The following is a 20,058-nucleotide window of genomic DNA, read 5'->3' as shown; positions in this document are numbered from 1 at the left end:
CTGTAATGGACAAAACATGAGGCCTTTTCCTTTTCTGGAAAAAAACCCTAGAAGTATGGCAGAAAGCATACAGAAAGACATCAGTGGCCTCTCCTAGTGTCTTCTTATCTACTTCTACTTCTGGGATAAGGGATATTTGAGGGAGGGAAAAAGAAAATTCAGAAGTATAATCCCTCCTAGCTGGATTTTAATGGAGTTTTATAATCATTTTGATAAGCTCTCAAAAACAACAGATGAAAATAATTGTTTAAAAATGTTAAGTAAGATTGTGGACAGTCAGATGAAAAGTGCTACTAAGAAATTCTTTGAATCTGAACTGGCATGTTTAAAGTCAACAGAACAAGTAAAAATGCTTATTTAATATTAAAAGAAAGTCTAGTTGCTCAGAGGACACTTACTTCATTTTCTCTTAAGTTTTAAGTGACTAAGAGGAAAATGTTTTTCCTTCCTTTTGCTGCCCCCAAACTGCTGAGTTTCTGCTCCACAGATGAGTTGAGCTGCCTCTTTTATCATTTAGATGCTATAACAAGAAAATTCAAACACTTTGGGGAAAAAAATCATCCACAATCCCACTCTAATACATCATTTCTTTTTCTGCATCCATATCAGGCATTGCCACAGTTGGAATGGGTATTTGTTTTCTGATTTCTGTCTCAAGTCTATCAGACGTTCCCCATGGCCTCGCTTTTCAAGGACAGCCACACCAGGCCCTCCCACTGGGTGCTAGCTGTCTACTGCACTGGACAGCCTCAGGGACATGGGTGTCGTTTTTGCTGAATTATTATTCCCTCAGGATAAACTGCAGGGATGGGGGCCAAAAGGAGGGAACACAGCTATGCCCAGAAAGGCTTCCAGAGGAGCATTTGGACAGGCGTGGAGGGCGAAGCCCACAGACGCCGGGGCCATGCAAAGCAGACCTTGTTATCAGGACATCTGCACAGGAAAAAGCGGCTTTCTAAAGGCTGTCTCGTTTATTCCCCAAGTCCATGTACTTTTTAGCAAGTTCATGCCTTCTCTCCTAGTAACAAAGGAAGCTACCTAGAAAACAGGCCCTTCTTCATTCACCAGAGGAAACAGAAGAGAGAGTCCAAGTGACACCATCTGAGAAAAACTTGACCCACTACTGCTGGCTTTGAAGACAGAGTACGGAGGTCATACATAAGTCAAGGTATTCTAGCTGGACAGGTTCAAAGAAATGCGTTCTCCTTTAGAGCCACCAAAAAGGAACAAAGACCTGCTAATACCTTGATTTTCAGCCAGTAAGACCCACATCAGATTTCTGAATATAGAACTGTAAAATAATACATTTAAATTGTTTAAAGCACTACGTTTGTAGCACTTTGTTAAAGCAGCAAAACACACTCTGGCTTGAAGACTGATCCCAGAGGCTGAGGCAGGCCAAGTGGGTAGAGAAGGGTAGAATGGAGGCAGAAAAAATAAAAACCCACTGCCTTCTTCCTTTTGATCTAATCTTGGGATGCAGACAAAACATATAACATATTTGGGAACAAGTAGTATCATGATACCTGGTATATCAATCAGGACCAGACCTGACCTCCATCCCAGGTCACAGGTGGCTATAACTGGCTATAGGTGGATCTACTTAGTACTGCTCAGTTACAGTCACTCTAAGGAGAACCCTACTTTCCAGAAGTAGTTATGAGCAAAGAGGTAGTTATGAGCTGTCTTCTTGGAGGAGGTGGGAGGCATTAGGTATCCTGGTGCAGTGGACATGAGACACCCCCAACCACACACTGGTCAAGTGAGTTTCCTGTGTCACTTAGCTTCTCTGCCTATTCTACACATGAGGATAATGCTGTGTTGACCCATGTGAGCTGTGGCCCACTGCAGTCCTCCAAACTGAGGGATCAATGGCTCTGGGCTTCTCAGAGGCCTTCCTGGAGCCACAGAAGGCACATGCTGAGTGTCGGACACTATCTTAAGGCAGTGACTCATGGGCATTGAGTAAGAGGACTAAGAAAAGCCCTCACCTGAGCTCATCTCCACTCAATGGAGACAAACAATTACTTAAGATTTCTAGAAATATCCAAGCCACTCACAGCGGCTCCATGCACAGGCTCCCCTTTTAAAATGTCAATTTCCTACGAGTATTCAGCTACCCAGGCATGAGTGGCCCTGAGCCATAAGCTCTTTGGGAGGAATGGCCAAGAAAAGGAAGTGGGGATCCAGAATCCCACCCATATTCCTTCCGTCTTGTCCTGTGTGCCCCTTTCATGGCAAATACTCCATTGATGTTGCCCCCATTGACAAGAGGAGATCCCTGCTTCACATCAACAGACAGCACTGGCTGGCTGTGAAGGTGGGGAAGAGCTGACATTATCCCTTAGCCCTCTGTCCTGAATCAGGTGAGCCCCAGAGGGCAGCAAGAGCTGAAGAAGGTACCTCTCACAGCCAGCCTCTGTCAGGCCCACATCCAGCCATTCCGAAGGGAGGACAAAGGAAAAGGCACTGCAACTGTGTTTGTAGCCAGCCACAAAGGCAGCTTCCAACCCAGAATTCATCCCTTCCTCCAGTCCTGACCTGCCAGCCCCTCTCTGCAGTGGAATGGCCCAGTGACAGGACAAGCACAGACATGCACAGAAAGAGGGGCAGTGCTTGGCCCTGCCCTGTTGGGCACCTCCCAAACTGAGGGCCACTTAACTCTCTCAAAAGTGCTGGGCAAGTGGTGTGAGCTCTGGGGAAGCCTAGTGGAGTGAGGTGGCCTTGTGCTCCTGCAGATGGGACTGCCACTGCCCTGTGCTAGAAGAGGCTTTTTCTGCATCTAGGGTCTCCTGGCTTCTGCTACCTTTCCTGCTACACAGGAAGCTTGAACAGTGAAGTGACCCCTGCATGCCTCAGACATGTGGCACTATGACTCTTTTGGGAGGATGGTGATCAGACCCCAGAAACTGGTTGCCTTGTACTCCCACCAGCTCCCAAACCTTCTTCAGAACTCCATTTGCCTGGCTGGCTGCATGAGGCAAGGAGCAGAGCCCCTTCCAGACAGATTCTACCACAGCCCCGACTAATATCCACAGTACATTACCATATTCACCAAAACGCAGGGCCTCCCACTGCTGCCACTCCACCAAGACGCTGACAGCTCGCACGCCCACGTAGATGAGCAGCATGCCCACAGTAGCGTCCAGAAGGAAATTGATGAGGTACCTACATAGAGGGGGCGCATGACACAGTCAGGTAGAGTTATCCAGGGAGCAAATGCCACCGAGTTAGGCCATCAGTGTAGTGGTTAGGAGGGTCAGGGGTCAAGGCCAATGTAGGTAGACGCTGGAGACACGCTGACAACACAGCATCTTATTTTGCCTTGTTCTTGGGGCCAAGTAGACTCAAATTGGCCTATGCAAGAAGCTGCAGCTCTTACTTGCAGGGTCCCTCACCTAAAGTCTCCCCACACCAGTGTGCTCACTGCCCTTCAGGGGGTTCACACTTGAAGGAGGGGTGGAGGAAGTTCCTGTCAAGTGTTCCAGCAAGTGAAGATTCTACAGAAGACAGAGGACCTGGGAACAGCCAAGGAAATTAACAGAAAAACTTCATTTAAAAGAGTAAAAGAAAATTTTGCTCAATCATTCGGTCCGTTCCTTGATGGTCCATCCCAGCTGTAAAAGTGCTGCTTGCACAGTGAAGGTCAGGGGAGCAGTCCTGGCTTTCTTTGAGCAAAGAGGGCAGGGCCACATGGGCCTCAATCATCCCTACAGCCTCAGAGGCTGCCACCGAGTCAAATTTTAACTAGAGAGCTTTACTCTTCACTGGAAAAAGCAAGAAAATGGACTGAAGGAAAGCGGGGTCCAAATAGGAGGCCCACATTGACCATGGGCTCTTTAAAGATCCAGTTCCTTCTGTGTGGCACACAACCTTCTTTTCCCTTCCTAAGGAACGCCCCCTTGTCCACTTTCCCTCAGGCAGTTTTCTGCCCTGCACCCAGAAACCTGCTAAGTACCAGAAGTTGTTGAAGCACACCCTGGGAGCACGAGGAGTGGGAGCTTTCTCGAGGACACCAGAACAGCTTCCCTCTCCGGGCCCCGGACCTTAGGACACCAGCTCTAGCGGCTCAGAAATCTCTCCAGATAAACTCCAGGACAAGACTAGTTGTGAGCTTTCTGGTTGCTGAGGCTTGCAACATTTTATGCAGAGCCATAGCTTCCCACCCCAAGCCTTGCCTGAGGAAGCAGCTCCATTCTATTTGTGGCCCTGCCAGGGTCCTGGAGCAGCTCTGGAAACCAGGGTGGAGAGAGGGTGGGACAGCATTTCTTCCTGCCTGTCCTTCCTCTTTAAAATCACAAGGGGTCCCTCTCAGACCAGAGATGGTAGAAACATCAACTGCTTCAAAAATAGCTTCTCAAATTCACATTGAGCTCTGGCTGTGGGTTACCAGGCTCTCAAACACTTAAATCTAGCTGGTTTCAAAAGGTTCTCGCATGTGAATTCCTACACCTGAGGCCCATCCTGAAAATAACAAAAATACCTGAGTGTATACACATGCCTTCGTTCATTCATTCCCTCACCAAACATTTACTGAGCTTACCAAATTATAGGTCTTGACGATAAAGACAGAAAGTTCTATAATCTATACTCAGAATTTCAACCTAGTTCAGTAAGCCTGGCAGACAGCGGAGCATCAACTGGGCCCTGGAGTCAGACTGCCTGGGTTCAAATCTCAGCTCCATCATTCCTGAGCTGAGTTGCATAAACTCTTGGTGCCAACTGTAAAATGGGAATAATCAGAATATCTCTATCACAGACCTGCTGTGAGGATTTAATGAGTCTCTATATTTAAAATCTTAGAATAATACCTGGCATGGAGTAATCGCTATACAAATGTCTCACTAGAATCATAGTTTCTCAGGATCACAGGACCCTGGACACCACAAAAGCTCAATTCCCCCTGAAAGCAGCCTTCCCAGCACAGGGGACCCCAACAGCCACAGGAAGCAGCTCATTCTCATGTCTGTAAGTTCCTCTTCTCCCTGAGGTAGAATCTACTTTCTTTTGAGGTGTGCAGATTCCCGGAAAAAGTCACAGGGCAAGTCAAGGACAGAGCACCTGAATGGATGCCGGCTTGGCACTCATCCTCCACAAGCCTGGGGCATCTCCACTCTTCAGGGCAATGCCTATATGCCCTGCTTAATCTCCTACCCAAAAGCTCTTTAAGCAACTGTTGGACTTCTCCTGTGTTTCCTCAGTTTGGATGGTAACAACCCTCCAACTGAACTATTAATGCCTTCTCTGATAAATGCCTCTATGATTTCCAATGAGCACATATATTCATCATCTTGTGAAACTTTCACAGTAATCCCATGAAGCTGGCAGGGCACACAGGACGAATGAGGAAACTGAGGCTTGGAGAAGTTAAGCTTTCTTCCTACAGTCTGGCCTCTTAGTCGAGCATTCTTTTCACTAAACTAAGCTCCATCTTGGGCCTTTTCTCATCTATGCTGAGCACCTGAGATTTTTAAACAGTGATGCATTTTCCAGCCCTTTCTCCATGCTAGCTGTGACCCAGTTTGTCAATGCCCTTTTTGTAAATGGGCCACAGAGGTGCTGCAAGGGAAAGTGGTGTGGCCAAGTCTGCATCAGGAATTAAGTTTCTAACCCAGGTGCATCCTTGGTCAGCAGATGGCTGTTAGCCTTCAGCCTATCTCAGACAATAACATCAAGATGATTCAACAGGACAGCAAGAGTTTGCTGCTGGGCTCAAGGGTGCAAGGGACAAGGCCGTTTCCTATGCACCTCACCTATGGGAGAACAGCCTTCCAGTCCCCCACTTTGGGGCTATACTCCCAACATCCAAACAGATCACAATTTATCCAGATCTATTACAACCTGAGGAAAGACCCTGGGGAGGGAGACTTCTTATCTTTCTTCTGAAATCTGGGCCTGGACTAAATCTCAAAAGAGCAAACTGTCACAGAAAGAGAAGTAAAAAAGTATCTTCTAGTCCAAATGATCTGAAATACACACTGAGGCTCTCCTTCAAAGGGACAACAGGGCAGTGCTGGGGGACATTCCTGGCAGAGGGCAGAGTGAGCAAAGACAGAAAATAGGCAGTGGGGTTGGGAAGCAGCAGAAGTATCCCAGAGAGGCTGGAGCACTGAATTGGAGCCAGTAAGGTTGGGAGATGGACCCAGAAAGAGGCAGGCAAGTCTCCTTTCCACTCATTTTGCTAAGAAAGGAGCCATCCGAGTGCTGTCAGCAAGGGGGCCAGCATGTCATGGCCCAATCTGATTTCAATTTCACACAGACTGCTCTGGGGGCTAGGTGGAAGGCTGACCACATGGACAAGGTGGAATAGCCCAGAGCCTTCAGGTCAAAGAAGTCCACAACAATCAACAATGGTTCTGACCCTGAGTGGTTGATACCACAACACTCCCTTCAGAACATTATCTCATCTGCCAGGTTCTAGAGAGCTTAGGTTGGTTAGCAGGAAACTGCAAAGCCCTAAGAGCCAACTGACAGCTGTGTATTTGAGCTCATGGGCAGCAGTCACAGGATGACCTCTCAGAGCAGCTGAGAAGAGAAACGGATTCACTCCCTCCCCAAGCCAGAGGAAGCATGAATGGCAGCACAAAGCAAAGCCAGCCTCCATTCTCAGTAGGAACACAATGTTTGCACTCAAATGTGGGGCACTTACAGTGAACAAGGGTCCTCCTCGGTGAGATCTGCTAAGTATACATTTGCAAAGTGGATGAACAGCATTCCTATGGCTTGTTTGGAAGTGTCTAAAAACCTGTACAAAACAGAACAATCACTCGTTATCACTCCAACAGGAGGGTAGTATCTTATTTGGGGAAAACTGAGAAATCTGAAAATGGAAAATGCTCCCAGTTTCCAATTACTAGCCACCTCTTCCTGGGACAGTCAGTACTAACTCAGGCTTGGTATTTCAGTTACACTTCAAAACCTGTATTAACACTTCATTTGGAATTCCTAAAAGACTGCTGGTTAATGATATTTAAAATATGCGTTTAATTTTTTCATTTTTTGTTACTTCAAAACGCTCAGCCACACCTTTGTGATGAAGTTCAAGGTGCCTGTTTTTTTAAAAAATATTCGTATTGAGGTATCTTCATGTACCATACAGTCCATCCAAAGTATACAATCAGTGGTTCATAATATCATCACATAGTTGTGTATTCATCACCACAACCATTTTTAGAACATATGCATCACTCAAGAAAAAGAAATAAAAAGACAAACCCCATACATCCCATCCTATGCCCGCTAACCCTCCCTCTCAGTGACCACTAGTATTGCAATCTACACAATTTTTTCTTTACCCCTTATCCACTCGTATTATTATTATTTTTTTGTCCTTATTTTTTATTCATCTGTCCATTGGTGAATCAAAGGAGTGTAAGTCAGAAGGTTTTCATAAGCACACGGTCATACTGTAAAAGCTATATAGTTACACAACCGTCTTCAAGAATCAAGGCTACTGGAATTCATTTCAACAATTTCAGGTATTTCTTTCTAACTAGTCTAATACACTAAAAACTAAAAAGGGATATCTATATAATACATAAGAATAACTTCCAGGATAACCTCTTGACTGTATTTGAAATCTCTCAGCCACTGAAACTTTATTTTGTCTCATTTCTCTCTTCTCCATTTTGGTCAAGAGAGCTTTCTTAATCCCATGATGCCAGTTCCCAGCTCATTCCTGGGAGTCATGTCCCACGTAAAGGGGGGAGGGGCAGTGAGTTCACCTACTGAGTTGGATTTGAGAGAGAGGCCACATCTGAGCAACAAAAGAGGTTCTCTAGGGGTTATTCTAAGCATCATTATAAGTAGGCTTAGCCTACTTATACTTAGCAGGAATACACTTCATAGGGCCAAACCCCAAGATCAAGGGGTGCCTCTGTTTTTAAAGAGTTCCTGTTGTGCTTCGCTCACAACGAGCTATGTGCAAGATTATTACAGAATGCAGAAGTTCAATACAGCAGTTGAAATGCTAGACAACTGTCAGCTGCTACCATTCAAGCAATGGTCTAGATCAGAGGTAGACAAACTTTTTCTGTAAAGGGCCAGACAGTAAATATTTTAGGCTTTGTTGTTTCAGTGCAAAAGCAGCCCTAGGCAGTATCATTCTAATAACACTTTATTTATAAAAACAAATGGTGGCCAGATTTGGCCCCTGGACAGTAGTTTGCTGGCCTCTGGGCAGTAGTTATCTAACCCGGGGGTTAGCAGGAGTTTCAAAAAAGACAATAACAAAGTTGTTAACCTTCGTGATACCCTGTCACCCACTGTCCACATGACGGGAGCAAGTGGTGATAAGGGTGTGTGCATTTAGTTTCCCCTCTGCCATGGACACCTGAAGACAACTTGTGAGTTTGTGACTGCGGAACTTTTTGATCATGGCTGTGTCTCTGCTCTCCCAGTGAGGCAGCTAGAGAGTTGAGCCAGGCTACTCATGGGGGTAAGTAGATGGGGAGTCCAGGCATGGGACAGCAGCTACCAACTCTTAGGATTGGAACGATCCTTAGAGATTATCCAGACCAAACCTGTGACCAAGGCTTGAAAATCATTTCCTAAAATTACTGGAATGTAGGGGTCACTAAAGGACAATGTGCACAGAGCTCAGAGAGCCCCAAAGCTAGGTCTTCACCAAATTCCCTGCAGCCCTGAAGTGGGAATCCCACATTCTAAATACCCAGATTTGAGAGAAATGGATTGGAGGAAAAGAAGAATCATCAACGACTGGCAGTAGGGTATTTTGGATCAATAAAGCATATGCTTAGAGTTTTATAAAGGGATCTTTATCACAGTGATTTATTGGAATTTTCTCTGGAGGAGAGAATGGTTATTTTTTTAGGGCAGGTGCAGGCCTAAGGCAGCCCCCAAAAGGCAGCTTCTTGTGGACACAGTGTTTCCTGAGGAGCAGGCTGTCTCCTTCCAGGTGATTTTTAAAATTTATTTATAGTTTTGTCTTTGGAACCTACTTTCGAAGCTTTATCCTCATTCTTAAGAAAGAAAAACTGCCATTGCAGGCTCATTTAAGTCAGAGAAAGACTAGTTCTGGAGAGAGGACAATTACATATGACTAATCTCCACATATGGATTATTTTTTGCTTAAGCAAACAGACTATAGGATCCCAAGATTTAAACATAATTTAACAACACAGAGACACAGTCGAAAGAGCCTGCAGCAGGGACTAATAAATTTGTATTTTTGTTCATCTTCTAAAATAGGACAGCAGCATGATAATAAAATAAAGGTAGGGCTCAAAAGTTATCCAGATAATGAGGGAAGGAAGTATAGTGCATATGTGTGGAGTTGCACTTAATGGGTACTCTACCTAAGAACATAATTCAACTGTATGAGCTCTGCCACCAAAAATAAAAGTGAGAGCAAGAGAACGAGAAAAAAATATGAGGGTGGTAATTCCACTCAACATGCCACTCAACGAGCAAATGTATCCCACTGAGCATGAGACAGAAGACAGTTTCCTCAGTCTGTCTGTCCCTGTCTCTATCAGGACAGGGTGCTGATAATAATAATATGCTGAACATATTTCAGATAACACGGCCCTTCAGGGCAAGCCATAGTTTCGGGGCCCAACTAGGGAACCAGACATCCAATTCAGCTCTGGATGAAAAATTGCCTGCATTGGTCTTATTAAGTGACTTACTCCAGACAATTTAGGAGTCTTTCAAGTTAATTTTGTCTATATGCGTTACTCAATATCTAATCCCTCAGCAGTGTCTATAAAATAATGTTATTCGTAGACATGGAAATGCTTTTATGTTATACATAGTTACTGATAATTAACTCAACTAAGGGATTCCAGACACTTTATGCCATGTATAATTGATCACTTTCCATTCCCTATTAATCTCCTCCCCCAAAACAAAAGAAATCATACACACAACAACTTAAAATTAGACAAAAGCATCTAGGAATGAGTTAATGCTAAAATACATACCATATCCTCCATGGCCGTCGTTCATGCTTTGGTTCTCTGAAGCGTTTCACTGAAAGAAAAGAAGAACATTCAGTAGCTTTCTAAAGACACAAAGCAAAATGCACATTAACAGATGGGTTATTGGTACCCATGTTAACAATATGAAGTTAAGGTCTTCTCTCTCTCCTCTTTGTAAATTGAGGTGAAATTCACATGGTCTTTCCTTTTTAGCATGTGATAATATACCCCAGCCCTGTGAAGATCCCAGAGGCCCCACACTGTTGATGACCAGTAGGAACTCTTGAGAAAAATGACTCCTTACAGCAGGTGGAGATTTTAATTTTTCTTCTTTCTTGTGATAAGGTTGTCTCATACAATTACTGGGAACAGTAAAGTGGACTATACTTTAAACCTGAGGATATGCTCTCTCCAAGGACAAATCCATCCATCTATCCAGTCAGCCAGCTACCCACACATTCACTGAGTGTCAACTCCAAGCCAGGGCCTGAGAATACAAAGGTGAAAGTCAACTCTCTAGCAGGGGCAGACACACAACCAGATAGTGTGATAACTGCTAGAGAAATGGTAAGTCTGAGGTAGAATAAAGGCACAAGGGAAGCATGACCAACACTGCCTGCCTGAGGGCAGGAGAAGCTCCACAGATGGGAGGTGTTCAAACCAGGTCCTGAAAGATGGGTAGACGTTTGGCAAGTGGACTGGGGAGGGGAGAGAAGATGCACTTTGGGCAGAGAAGACACCACAAGCACAGGTGCAGGGACCAAACCTGGCCAAGTGTGTTTGGTATAACTCGATGTGATTTTAGTATAAAATTTGAGATAAAGGAACAGCAGGTAGCAGGAGTGACACATTGAGCAGGGACCAAACGAGGGAGGGTCTTGAATGCCAGGTTAAGAGGCCTAGAATGAATCCCATAGAAAGAAAAAAGCCAGAAGAAGTTCTAAGCAGAGTCAAAGATATGGTTGGAACTGTATTTCAGAAAAGTGGCTGTTACTTGTGTAGACGACGGATTTCTAGGGTGGGAGGGATGAGGAAGGACACTGGCTGCGCTGGCAGCCCTGTCAGAGAACTAGGTGGTGGTGCTTCCAGCGACAGATCATTCCACAGGAACAGGGCTTGTCCAACAACAGTCCGATCAACCTCAGGGAGCAAAGGACTCACCAGATTTACACCTTCAGCTCAGGTTCATTCATATGCTCAGATGCAAATGTTTGAACCAAAGGAATTAAAAGCAGATTTTCAAAGCTTCTGGTCCTCCACTAAAACCTCAGGGCTGAGAGTTTCCGTGATGTTTCTATCTACTAGAACAAACATTGAAAGTGCTGCATGTGTGATGTTTTCCCACACAAAAGTACTCAGGGAAAAACAGACACCAACGCAGACCCACAGAGGATGTCTTGTTACCATCAGAAGCAGGAAAGAATCATCCTCTGGCAGAGTCCCGAGTTGCTAGTGAGGGCGCACAACAGAAGGAAGGAGATGGGGAAGGAGAAAATGGTACCCAAACCAATAAACCTCACTTCTCTAAATAAATACAGGGAGCCCCACACTTTGCAAAGCAAGGGCTGCCTGCACATATAATGGAAAGAAGTCTCTAACAAGCATTTAGAGAGACATTCTGACAGACACAAAAACAGGTGGAAGTATATGGAAGTCTCTCACGTCACTGGCACATCACAGTCCCAACACAATCAACAATGTCAAAGAATCTGGCGTTGAGGCCAGGAGGTTCTGCTCACTCAGACGGCTCTCCAAAGTGCAATCTCACTGAGGGACGGGGGATTCAGAAAGCAGCTGGGAGGAAAACTGACCAGAACAAAATGATCCGGAGAAAAAGCCTCTACTTGTTCTTCTGCCTCAGGGGAGTCTGTCCCCAACAGTGCAAAATAAAGGACATCAAAACATATCCCCAGGAGAATATACATTCCTAGTAGATGCAAAGTAAAATATCAGAATGGCTGCAATTTACTTTCAGATGGTTAATGTATATTTTATTTTATTTATAAACATATAAAGAAAAAGAAGAGAAGCAAATTTTGTGAAACATTAAAAACTGGTGAACCGTGGTGAAGGACATTTGGGTATTCTATTATTCAGACTTTCCTGTAAGTTCAAAATTTTCAAAATTCAAAGTCTGGGGAAAAACATATTCGAGAAGAATTAAACCACTGTATCTGTTCAGAGGCCAATGGGCAATGTTTACCACAATTTTAAATGTTGGTAAAATTTAACCCTTCAGCCCTGCGGCGTTCTTGCCAGCTCTGGGTCCTACAGGCATTGCTGCAGCTAAGAACCAAGCTGTGGAGGGTGTTCGCCTCCACCTTATTACAGCAAAACCGGGGGGGGGGGGGGACCAGTGGCCATCAATATGGTCTTGATACATACATACAATGAAATACTAAGCAGCTGCCAAAGAGAACAAGGGAGATCTGTACAGACTGATGCGGAAAGATCTCCAAATTATGCTAACAAAATGCAGAATGATGTGCCTATCGTGACCGGTCATATCCCTTTTAACTATTTTTCATTTTTATTTACAAACACTATAACCACCCAACCAAATCTTGCCCTCCTGCCCTTTCCCCATGCCCTGATAACCCCTAATCTACTTTCTGTTTCTGCAAAGTTGCTATTTTAGATATCGCATATAAGTGATACTGTATGTTCCCTTGTCATAGGTAACGTAAGTAGAACAGCAGTTAAGGAAGTGGGTGTAGGTTTTTTTTAATATCATTTGGGATGGTTTAAACATCTTTCATATTCAGATGCTTTTATATCAAAATTTTTAAAGTAAAAGACAAATACGACTTGGAGGCTTGAGCTAACAGCAAAAGTGGGACATGAGAAAACCCATGTGACTTGCAATTGGCTCTGGGACAGGAAATGGAGAATGGTATAGACAGTCCCAAAAAGAGCACCTCTGGCAGAAATTAGGTAGGATTCCAATTCTTCTGTCTTCTTCACTTCATTTTCCATCCCCCTTCTCTAGAATATTTCAGAGTTAAAAATCTTTTTTATTTTTTATTTTAGTTAAAGGAAGAGAGTTTCTCCAGATCTAATTTGGTAGAAAAAGATTAGAATAGTTCATTCATCCATCTGTTCCTGTCTTATGGAGGGGCTTACCATGCAACAAGCACTGTTCTAGGTGCTGCAGATTCAGCATGGGATGAAGCAGATAAAATCCTTGCCTTCTTTACATTCTAATCGGGGGAGAAAGAAGGGTAAAATATGGAGTGTGTCACACAGTGATAAATACTAAGGCAGAAAAGGAGAGGGTTGGGAAGTGGGGTCTGCAGCTGTCAATAGGGAGGTTGGGAAAGGTGACCAAAGACTTGAAGAAGGTGAGGGCATGAGACAAATGGCATCTAGGGAAGAGCCGTCCAGGCAGAGGACTGGAGGACAGCAAGTGGTGGTAGTGGGGGGGGACCCAGGGGAGCATCCCGACTTCTCCTGCAATGAAATGGGGTGAACTGGGGGGCAGCTGCAGGGCTGTGCCCTCAAGCTGCTGGGAGTGGCCGAAGGGGGCAAGTGTGGAAGCAGGGAGATCAGTCTGAGATCATTACAATAATCCAGGGAGAAATGATGGGAGCTGGCGAGGAAGTAGCCGCAGAGGCAGTGAGAAGTGATTGGATTCTGGTTTATTTTAAAAGCTGAGCTAAAAGGATCTGCTGACAGAGTGGATATGGGGTGGAAAGAAAAAGAATACTTAAGGATGACTGTAGAGTTGGAAATTTACACTGTTGTATCCTATTTTTGTTTTTGTTTTAGGGGTGGTGGTGGTAGTGGTAAACTTCTCTGTGGTAAGAAACAAGGAGTTGCCTCTGAGTCCCATATGGATGATGAGCTAGGTACCCAATCCCATGGAAACAAGCTCACTCCCTCCTGGGGCTGGCAGCTGCTTCCTCAGACACCACAAGGAGTAGGTCAGGCATAACTCTAGGACAATTCTTTTCAAAGTAATGGTGCTTCTGCAGGATGGCAAGAGCTCAGCAGGAGAAAGAAGCCAAAGCATCCATCAAACATCTGCTGAGGCAGGAGGGCTGGCCGAGGTACGGCAGCCACACACCTTAAGTGCAGGCCACGCTCCTGGAGCCGTAGCAACACCAGTGCTGGAATCAAAGACCAAGAGGAACGGTGTCAGAAGTAGCCCCTAACAGGCAGAGGAAGCAGAAGGAAAGTGGAAGGTGGGGGCTGGAGGACAGAAAAGGGGCCTGACAGAAGTTGCCAAGTTTAGTGGTATGTGACTCCCCCAAAACAGGTCCCCTTTTATTCCTTTAATGATGATGTGATCTTCTGTATCCTTCCAAAGACATTCTAGGGGAGTAAGAAATGTATGTGTTTAAAAAAGGAGAGCAACGAATGGTCACACATTTTGTACACTAGTTTCAACCTTGTTGCTCTCATTGAAACCTCCCCTGGGAGATGTTTCACTACTGTACATGGGGCTCTCCCTCCTCCATTAGAGGCTGCGTGGGATCCCACAGTGTAGCCCTGCCATCTCTGATTTACTCTACAAGCATGGCTGCCATGAGCTGTCTCCTCCTGAGGTGGGCTTGCCAAGCCAAAGGTTATATGCAGTTTATATTGTCACACTGCTCTCCAGAGGTTGTACAAATTCACATTCTCACCAATAACACACGAAAGTTCATTTCCCCACATCCCTGTCAGCACAGGTATTAGCAAACCTTCTTACTTTGCCACCAACTTAGCAATTGACAAGGCCATCTAAGAATGGCCACAGTGTACCATAACCTGTTCAGGCCCTGCCCGGCTCACCAGGTCCACCATCTCAGGTGGGCCTCACAAGGTAATCTGCCCAATCCCACCTGCCTTCCCCCTCCAATGTGGGCCTATGGCTCTTCCCATTTCCATGCTTGCACTACACCTCCCCTGAGGACTCCAGGGCTCAGGGCTCACTCTATCTGATGTTTTGTGCTGTGCGGTTTATGCCACACAGCAGGAAGGCAATTACGGAACACCCAATTCTATTTCATGCACACACTGATTGCTCATATAAAGCATGTCATTCTGTTCTGCACACACCACTCTAAGCTGCTGACTATGATGTCAGCCAGCATTTAGAGAGCAGGGAGCAGGTCCTACTTCCCTCTCCTCTTCAGAGCCCAGCCTGGGCAGATGCTCCATAGGTACTAGCTGACTGGAGGAAGGAAGCTGGAATCTTACATATGGGTATTCCATTTTAAGTCACCATGAGGGAGATATGAGAGATGGCACTGAAAGTCAAACAACACAGGATTTGGAAGGGAAATAATTTCCATGTAGCAGCTGCAGTCCTATTTAGAAACTGAGTCATAAAAAGCACAACTGTTTTGAGGGGAAACCACACAACTTAAGAGAGCTGTCTGGTCAACAGGAGGGCCAGCCTGAGAGAAGCAGAGTTATGAGGAGTATGGTGGACTCCTAATGGACAGAAGATGGGAAATAAAGGCTCGTGGCTGAATAAAGACGGGGTAATGAGATTCACTGCCTCCTCAATGACCAGGGCGGCCTTGGTTACCAGGGCTGGCAGACCTCTGTGCCCTCCTTGTCCAACAACATTTCCCAAACCAACATGACAGGGGTGGAAAAGTGCCAGAAGCTGAGGATGTAGGAAGAGATTGTGAACCTGGCAGGGCTCTAAGAAGAGAGCTTCTCTGTGCCACGAAATCTACTGAGGCAATCAATTATGATATAAAATGGTAGAATGTTCATATTCTTAGAACTAAAGGGCAATCTTGAAGCAGGAAGGTGATTACACACCACAGAGCAGCCACTTTAGCTTTTGACATTACAAAAACATACAACAGTAGATACTCTGGATTATTCTGACTCACAAGCTAAGGCAAATCACAGCTGCTGGCTCTTTGCTGGGACCATGAAATCGCCAATCCCTATGAGGGATCCTGGACCTTGGAATGAGAGCAGATTTTCCAACTCTCAGGATAAGGAGCTCCACAGGAGAAAAACTCATGCTAGAAGTCTGCATTTCCATGCATCCTAAGGGAAAATATGCCCCTTCCTAGAGTCAGCAAACCCACCACTGTTTTACAGCCCTCTGCCCAGTGACATGCTGCTGACCTGGGCTATTCCCCGGATGGCCTCATTTCTCAAACTGTACCATGGCAGTGCCTTAGACAACACAGGCTCATGCCAAGAGTAACCGACTAGGCACGATGCAAATGATCAAGAGGCCATTCACAGCTAAATGTCAAGTCCAGCAGCAATGAAACTGCCATCAGGGGCAGCTAGGAATCAATTCATAAACTAAGCAGTTTGGATGTGAGAGCTCATCCACTCCCCTCAGTAAAGGGTGGGAAAATGGAGGGGAGGGATCCAAGATCACCTAGGGAGTTGGCAGAGCAGGGCCTAAACCCGAGCCTCCCAAGCCAGGCCTTTTTCTCAATCTGTACTGGCTGGGCCAGTGACCGCGAGCCATGTGTGCTGGTCCCCTGAGCCCAAGAAGCCCTCTCCAACTTCCTGACCAGGTCTCAGGGCTCCTAAAGAGCAGAAGCGGTTCCGTGGGGAGGAGGGTGGTGAGTAAATCCATCCTCACTGAGGAAACCAGGAACTGAGGAAAATTTCAAAAGTGGAGTTTTTACAACTTTCCCTAAATTACAAATAAATGATCATTCCCATAGCCAAGCCCCATCCCGAAACATCCTCGTGCCCTCTGGCGGTGTTTAAGAAAACAGTTTACTCAACTTCCTTCTGGCAGGGAAAAAACACCAGCAAATCACTGTAGGAGACTGCTGGTTACCTCCCCAAAAATCTATTATCCCCTCTTCCTTACATGGAACTCCTATATACTGGAGCCAGTAATGTGGCTGAAGACTACATTTCCCAGCCTCCCTGGAGGCTGCATGTGGCATATGACTGAGTTCTAGCCAATAAGCTTTAAACCCATATTGGGCCACTTTTCTAGAGGCAATGAAGACGCAAGCGATTCTTATAGCAAGGAACTAATGACATCGAGATGGGCGACGCTTGAGATCTAGTTCCAGCTTTATCAGAAATTTTATTATTTTAAACAAGTCATTTAACCTTCTGGGCTTCAGTTTCTTCAGGTGTCTATTTAATAGGGTCAGTCAGTGTGGGGATAAAAGCATCTGCCACCACCATCACCACTGCTGTCATTTACTTTACATTGTTAGGACCACCCTGCAAGGTGCATTTGCAGAGATGGTCATTTGCAGAGATGGTCAAAGGATTTGCCTCAGGCCATAAATGGCAGAGCCACGATTTGCGTTTTAAGTCTGACTCCAAAGCCAACGTTCCCCCCTGCTGTTGTGAGGATTGCAATACAAAACTGAATATGATCAGACTGTAATAAAGTAGGAAGTATAAATACAAGGCAACAACAGTTCTGTTACAACAAACAATCCACGAAGAGCACACTGGCTTGGTGCTCAGGAGACGCCCTGAGATAAGAGCCTGTCTCCTCCACCTTAGTGGGTCCTCCTGATTGTTCTTCTTCCCTTGAGCCCATCCTGACACTGCAGCTGGAATGAACTGAGTATACCGAGTATACCATTCTTTGCTTAAAACATTTCAGTGCCCCTCCCCTCTTTCTTAGGGAAGACAATTCAGGGGTTTTAAATTGACAAAGAAGCCCTCCCCTAACCCCACCATGGCCTGGGCCCTCTCTTTCTGTCCCACTTCATCTTCTGACATGCCCCATGTCCCACCTCAGTGGTGTCAGTCGTGGTCTCCCCTTGGCTGGGGAGGGCCCCCAAATTTCTTCTCCTGGATAACTCTTAGGCATCCTTCCACATTTAGTTCAGATATCAGTTCTAAGACGTCTTCCTTGTCCCACTCCTTGTATTCCTAGCATTTAAAGGTACCTGGCTTGTAATAAAGTAGCTAAACAATACTTCTTGAACAAAGGAATTCATTCATTCAGTTTGTCATTCATGAGATATCTATTCATGGGAGTAAAATAGAATTATAAATGCTCAGGATACAAATTAATAAATATTTTTAAAAGGAGTTTCAGTACAGAAAAAGAAATAAACACAATTCATTTTCTTGCAATGGTATTGGTTTCTCTTCCCTTTTCTAGGTGTCAATCTCCCATCTATAGAATGAAAGAGTCAGACTGGGTCTCTTCCCTCTTTGACATTGTTTATACGTTTTCAGCTTCTCAGCTTTAAACATGTATCCTAATGACATTGCAAATAAGCTTAATACTAAGTCAGCTTTCAGCCATATTTAGTAGTGGAATTCCATCTTGCTGCATATACTCCACTCAGGTATTCACAAAACCTAGACTTAGATGGAGGATTGTGTCAGAGTGGGAAGTTTCAGTAATAAGTCTCTCCACCAAAACAACTATTAAACAGGCAGAAACTGTTTGAATAAACTATTTTGAAATTCCTGAGTCCAGTAGAACACTGTGCAGCATCCAGGAAAGAGCAGGATGAAGAGGCTGGTAAATTGCGGTAAATACCAGTAAATTGCTCCCTGTCTCTCATAGATTGGAAGACTAAATACTGAGATGGTGTGCCAGTTTGAAGCTATTATAGACCCCACAAAAAGACATGTCATTTTTCCTGATCCAATCTCATGGGGCAGCCATGTTTCTTTTAATCCTGATTCAATACTGTGGGGTAAAAACTTTGATTAGATTTCCATGGAGATATAATCCACTCAATTGTGAGTGTGACTTTTTGATAAGATGGAGCTGTGACTTTGCCCATTTAAGGTATGTCTTGATTAGTTCACTGGAATTCTTTAAAAGGGAAATATTTCAGAGAACCTCAGATAAAGGCACTTGGAGAACAGTTGCTTCAGAGCTGACAGAGACATAGACGTTCAGAGATGCCTGAAGTGCGAATAGGCAGAGGAGATGCCTAGACGCAGGCAGAGCCCAGTAGACATTGCCACATGCCCTCCCATGAGCTGCTAAGCAAGCCAGAACCTGGAGAGAGCCAAGGGAAGACAAGAGATGAAACCCAGCCCCAAAGAAGCCAAGTGAAAACCCCCACAGGAAACAGAGGCTGAAAGCAATGACCCAAGAGCAAGGGACCAGCAGATCCTAGCCATGGGCCTTCCTAGCTGACAGAAGTGTTCTGGATGACATTAACCATCCAGATGTCATCTGTTGGTGTCTTAATGCGGACATTTTCAAGGCCTTAGAACTGTAAACTTGTAATGTAATAAATTTCCTATATAATAGCTGTTCCATCTGACATACTGCATTCCAGCAGCTTTAGCAAACCAATACAAATGTCAATTTTACCCAAAGGGATTTACAGATTCAAGAAAATCACAATAAAAATTCTGATAACTTTCTTTGCAGAAATGGAAAAGCCAACTATCAAATTTAAATGGAAGATAAGGGACCCCAAATAGCCAAAGTCATCTTGAAAAAGAACGAAGTTGGAAAGCTCACAATTCCCCATCTTAAAACTTACTACAAAGTTACAGTAATCACAAGGGCTGGCACAAGGACAGACATTCAGACCAATGGAATAGAACTGAGAGTAGAGAAATCAACCCTCACATTTATCATTATGGCCAATTGATCTTTGTTGTTGTCTTTTATTCTTTTTTTTTAAAAGATATTTTTATTGACAAATCTTCACACACATATATTCCATACATTGTATACAATCATTGGCTCACAATATCATCACATAGTTGTGTATTCATCACCATGATAATTTTTTAGAACAGTTGAATCACTCCAGCATAAGAAATAAAAAGAAAAAAGAAAAACTCACACATTCCAAACCCCTTGCCCCTCCCTCTCATTGATCACTAATATTTCCATCTACCTAATCTATTTTACCCCTTATCTCCTCTATTATTTATTCATTTTTATCCATATATTTCTTTTACTCATCTAGCCATACCTTGGATAAAAGAAGCATCAGACTCATTTTTTTTTTTCAATTGAGAAATCTCCACACACATACGTCCAACCATATTATATAACCAGTGGCTCACAATATCACCACATAGCTGGGCATTCTTCACCATGATCATTTTTAGAACATTTGCACCACCCCAGAAAAAGAAATAAGAATAAAAAACCCCCATACATCCTATACCCCTTACCCTCCCTCTCACTAACCACCAGTATTTTAATCTACCCAATTTTTGCCCTTTATTCCCC

General features: G+C 44.5%; 1 protein-coding gene across 5 annotated transcripts in view; it reads right to left on the bottom strand.

Moving 5' to 3' along the window:
* STIMATE (STIM activating enhancer) overlaps positions 1 to 20,058 on the bottom strand; it is a 70,150-nt gene that overhangs the window by 10,896 nt on the left and 39,196 nt on the right. For all 5 annotated transcript variants that reach the window (XR_013162737.1, XR_013162738.1, XR_013162736.1 and 2 more), the window contains exons 2-4: positions 9,945 to 9,993; positions 6,650 to 6,745; positions 3,047 to 3,168 (exon numbers count right to left, since the gene is read on the bottom strand). Coding sequence is in view for 2 of the 5 variants with exons in the window: in XM_077129009.1 (XP_076985124.1) it covers positions 3,047 to 3,168; positions 6,650 to 6,745; positions 9,945 to 9,993 (267 nt within the window). In the remaining 3 variants the exon portion in view is untranslated. The remainder of the gene's footprint in view (positions 1 to 3,046; positions 3,169 to 6,649; positions 6,746 to 9,944; positions 9,994 to 20,058) is intronic.

The sequence above is a fragment of the Tamandua tetradactyla genome, chromosome 15, assembly GCF_023851605.1.
Source record: "Tamandua tetradactyla isolate mTamTet1 chromosome 15, mTamTet1.pri, whole genome shotgun sequence".
NCBI lineage: Eukaryota > Metazoa > Chordata > Mammalia > Pilosa > Myrmecophagidae > Tamandua > Tamandua tetradactyla.
Note: the sequence above shows the minus strand (reverse complement) of the source record. Positions and strands in the feature narration are given on the sequence as shown.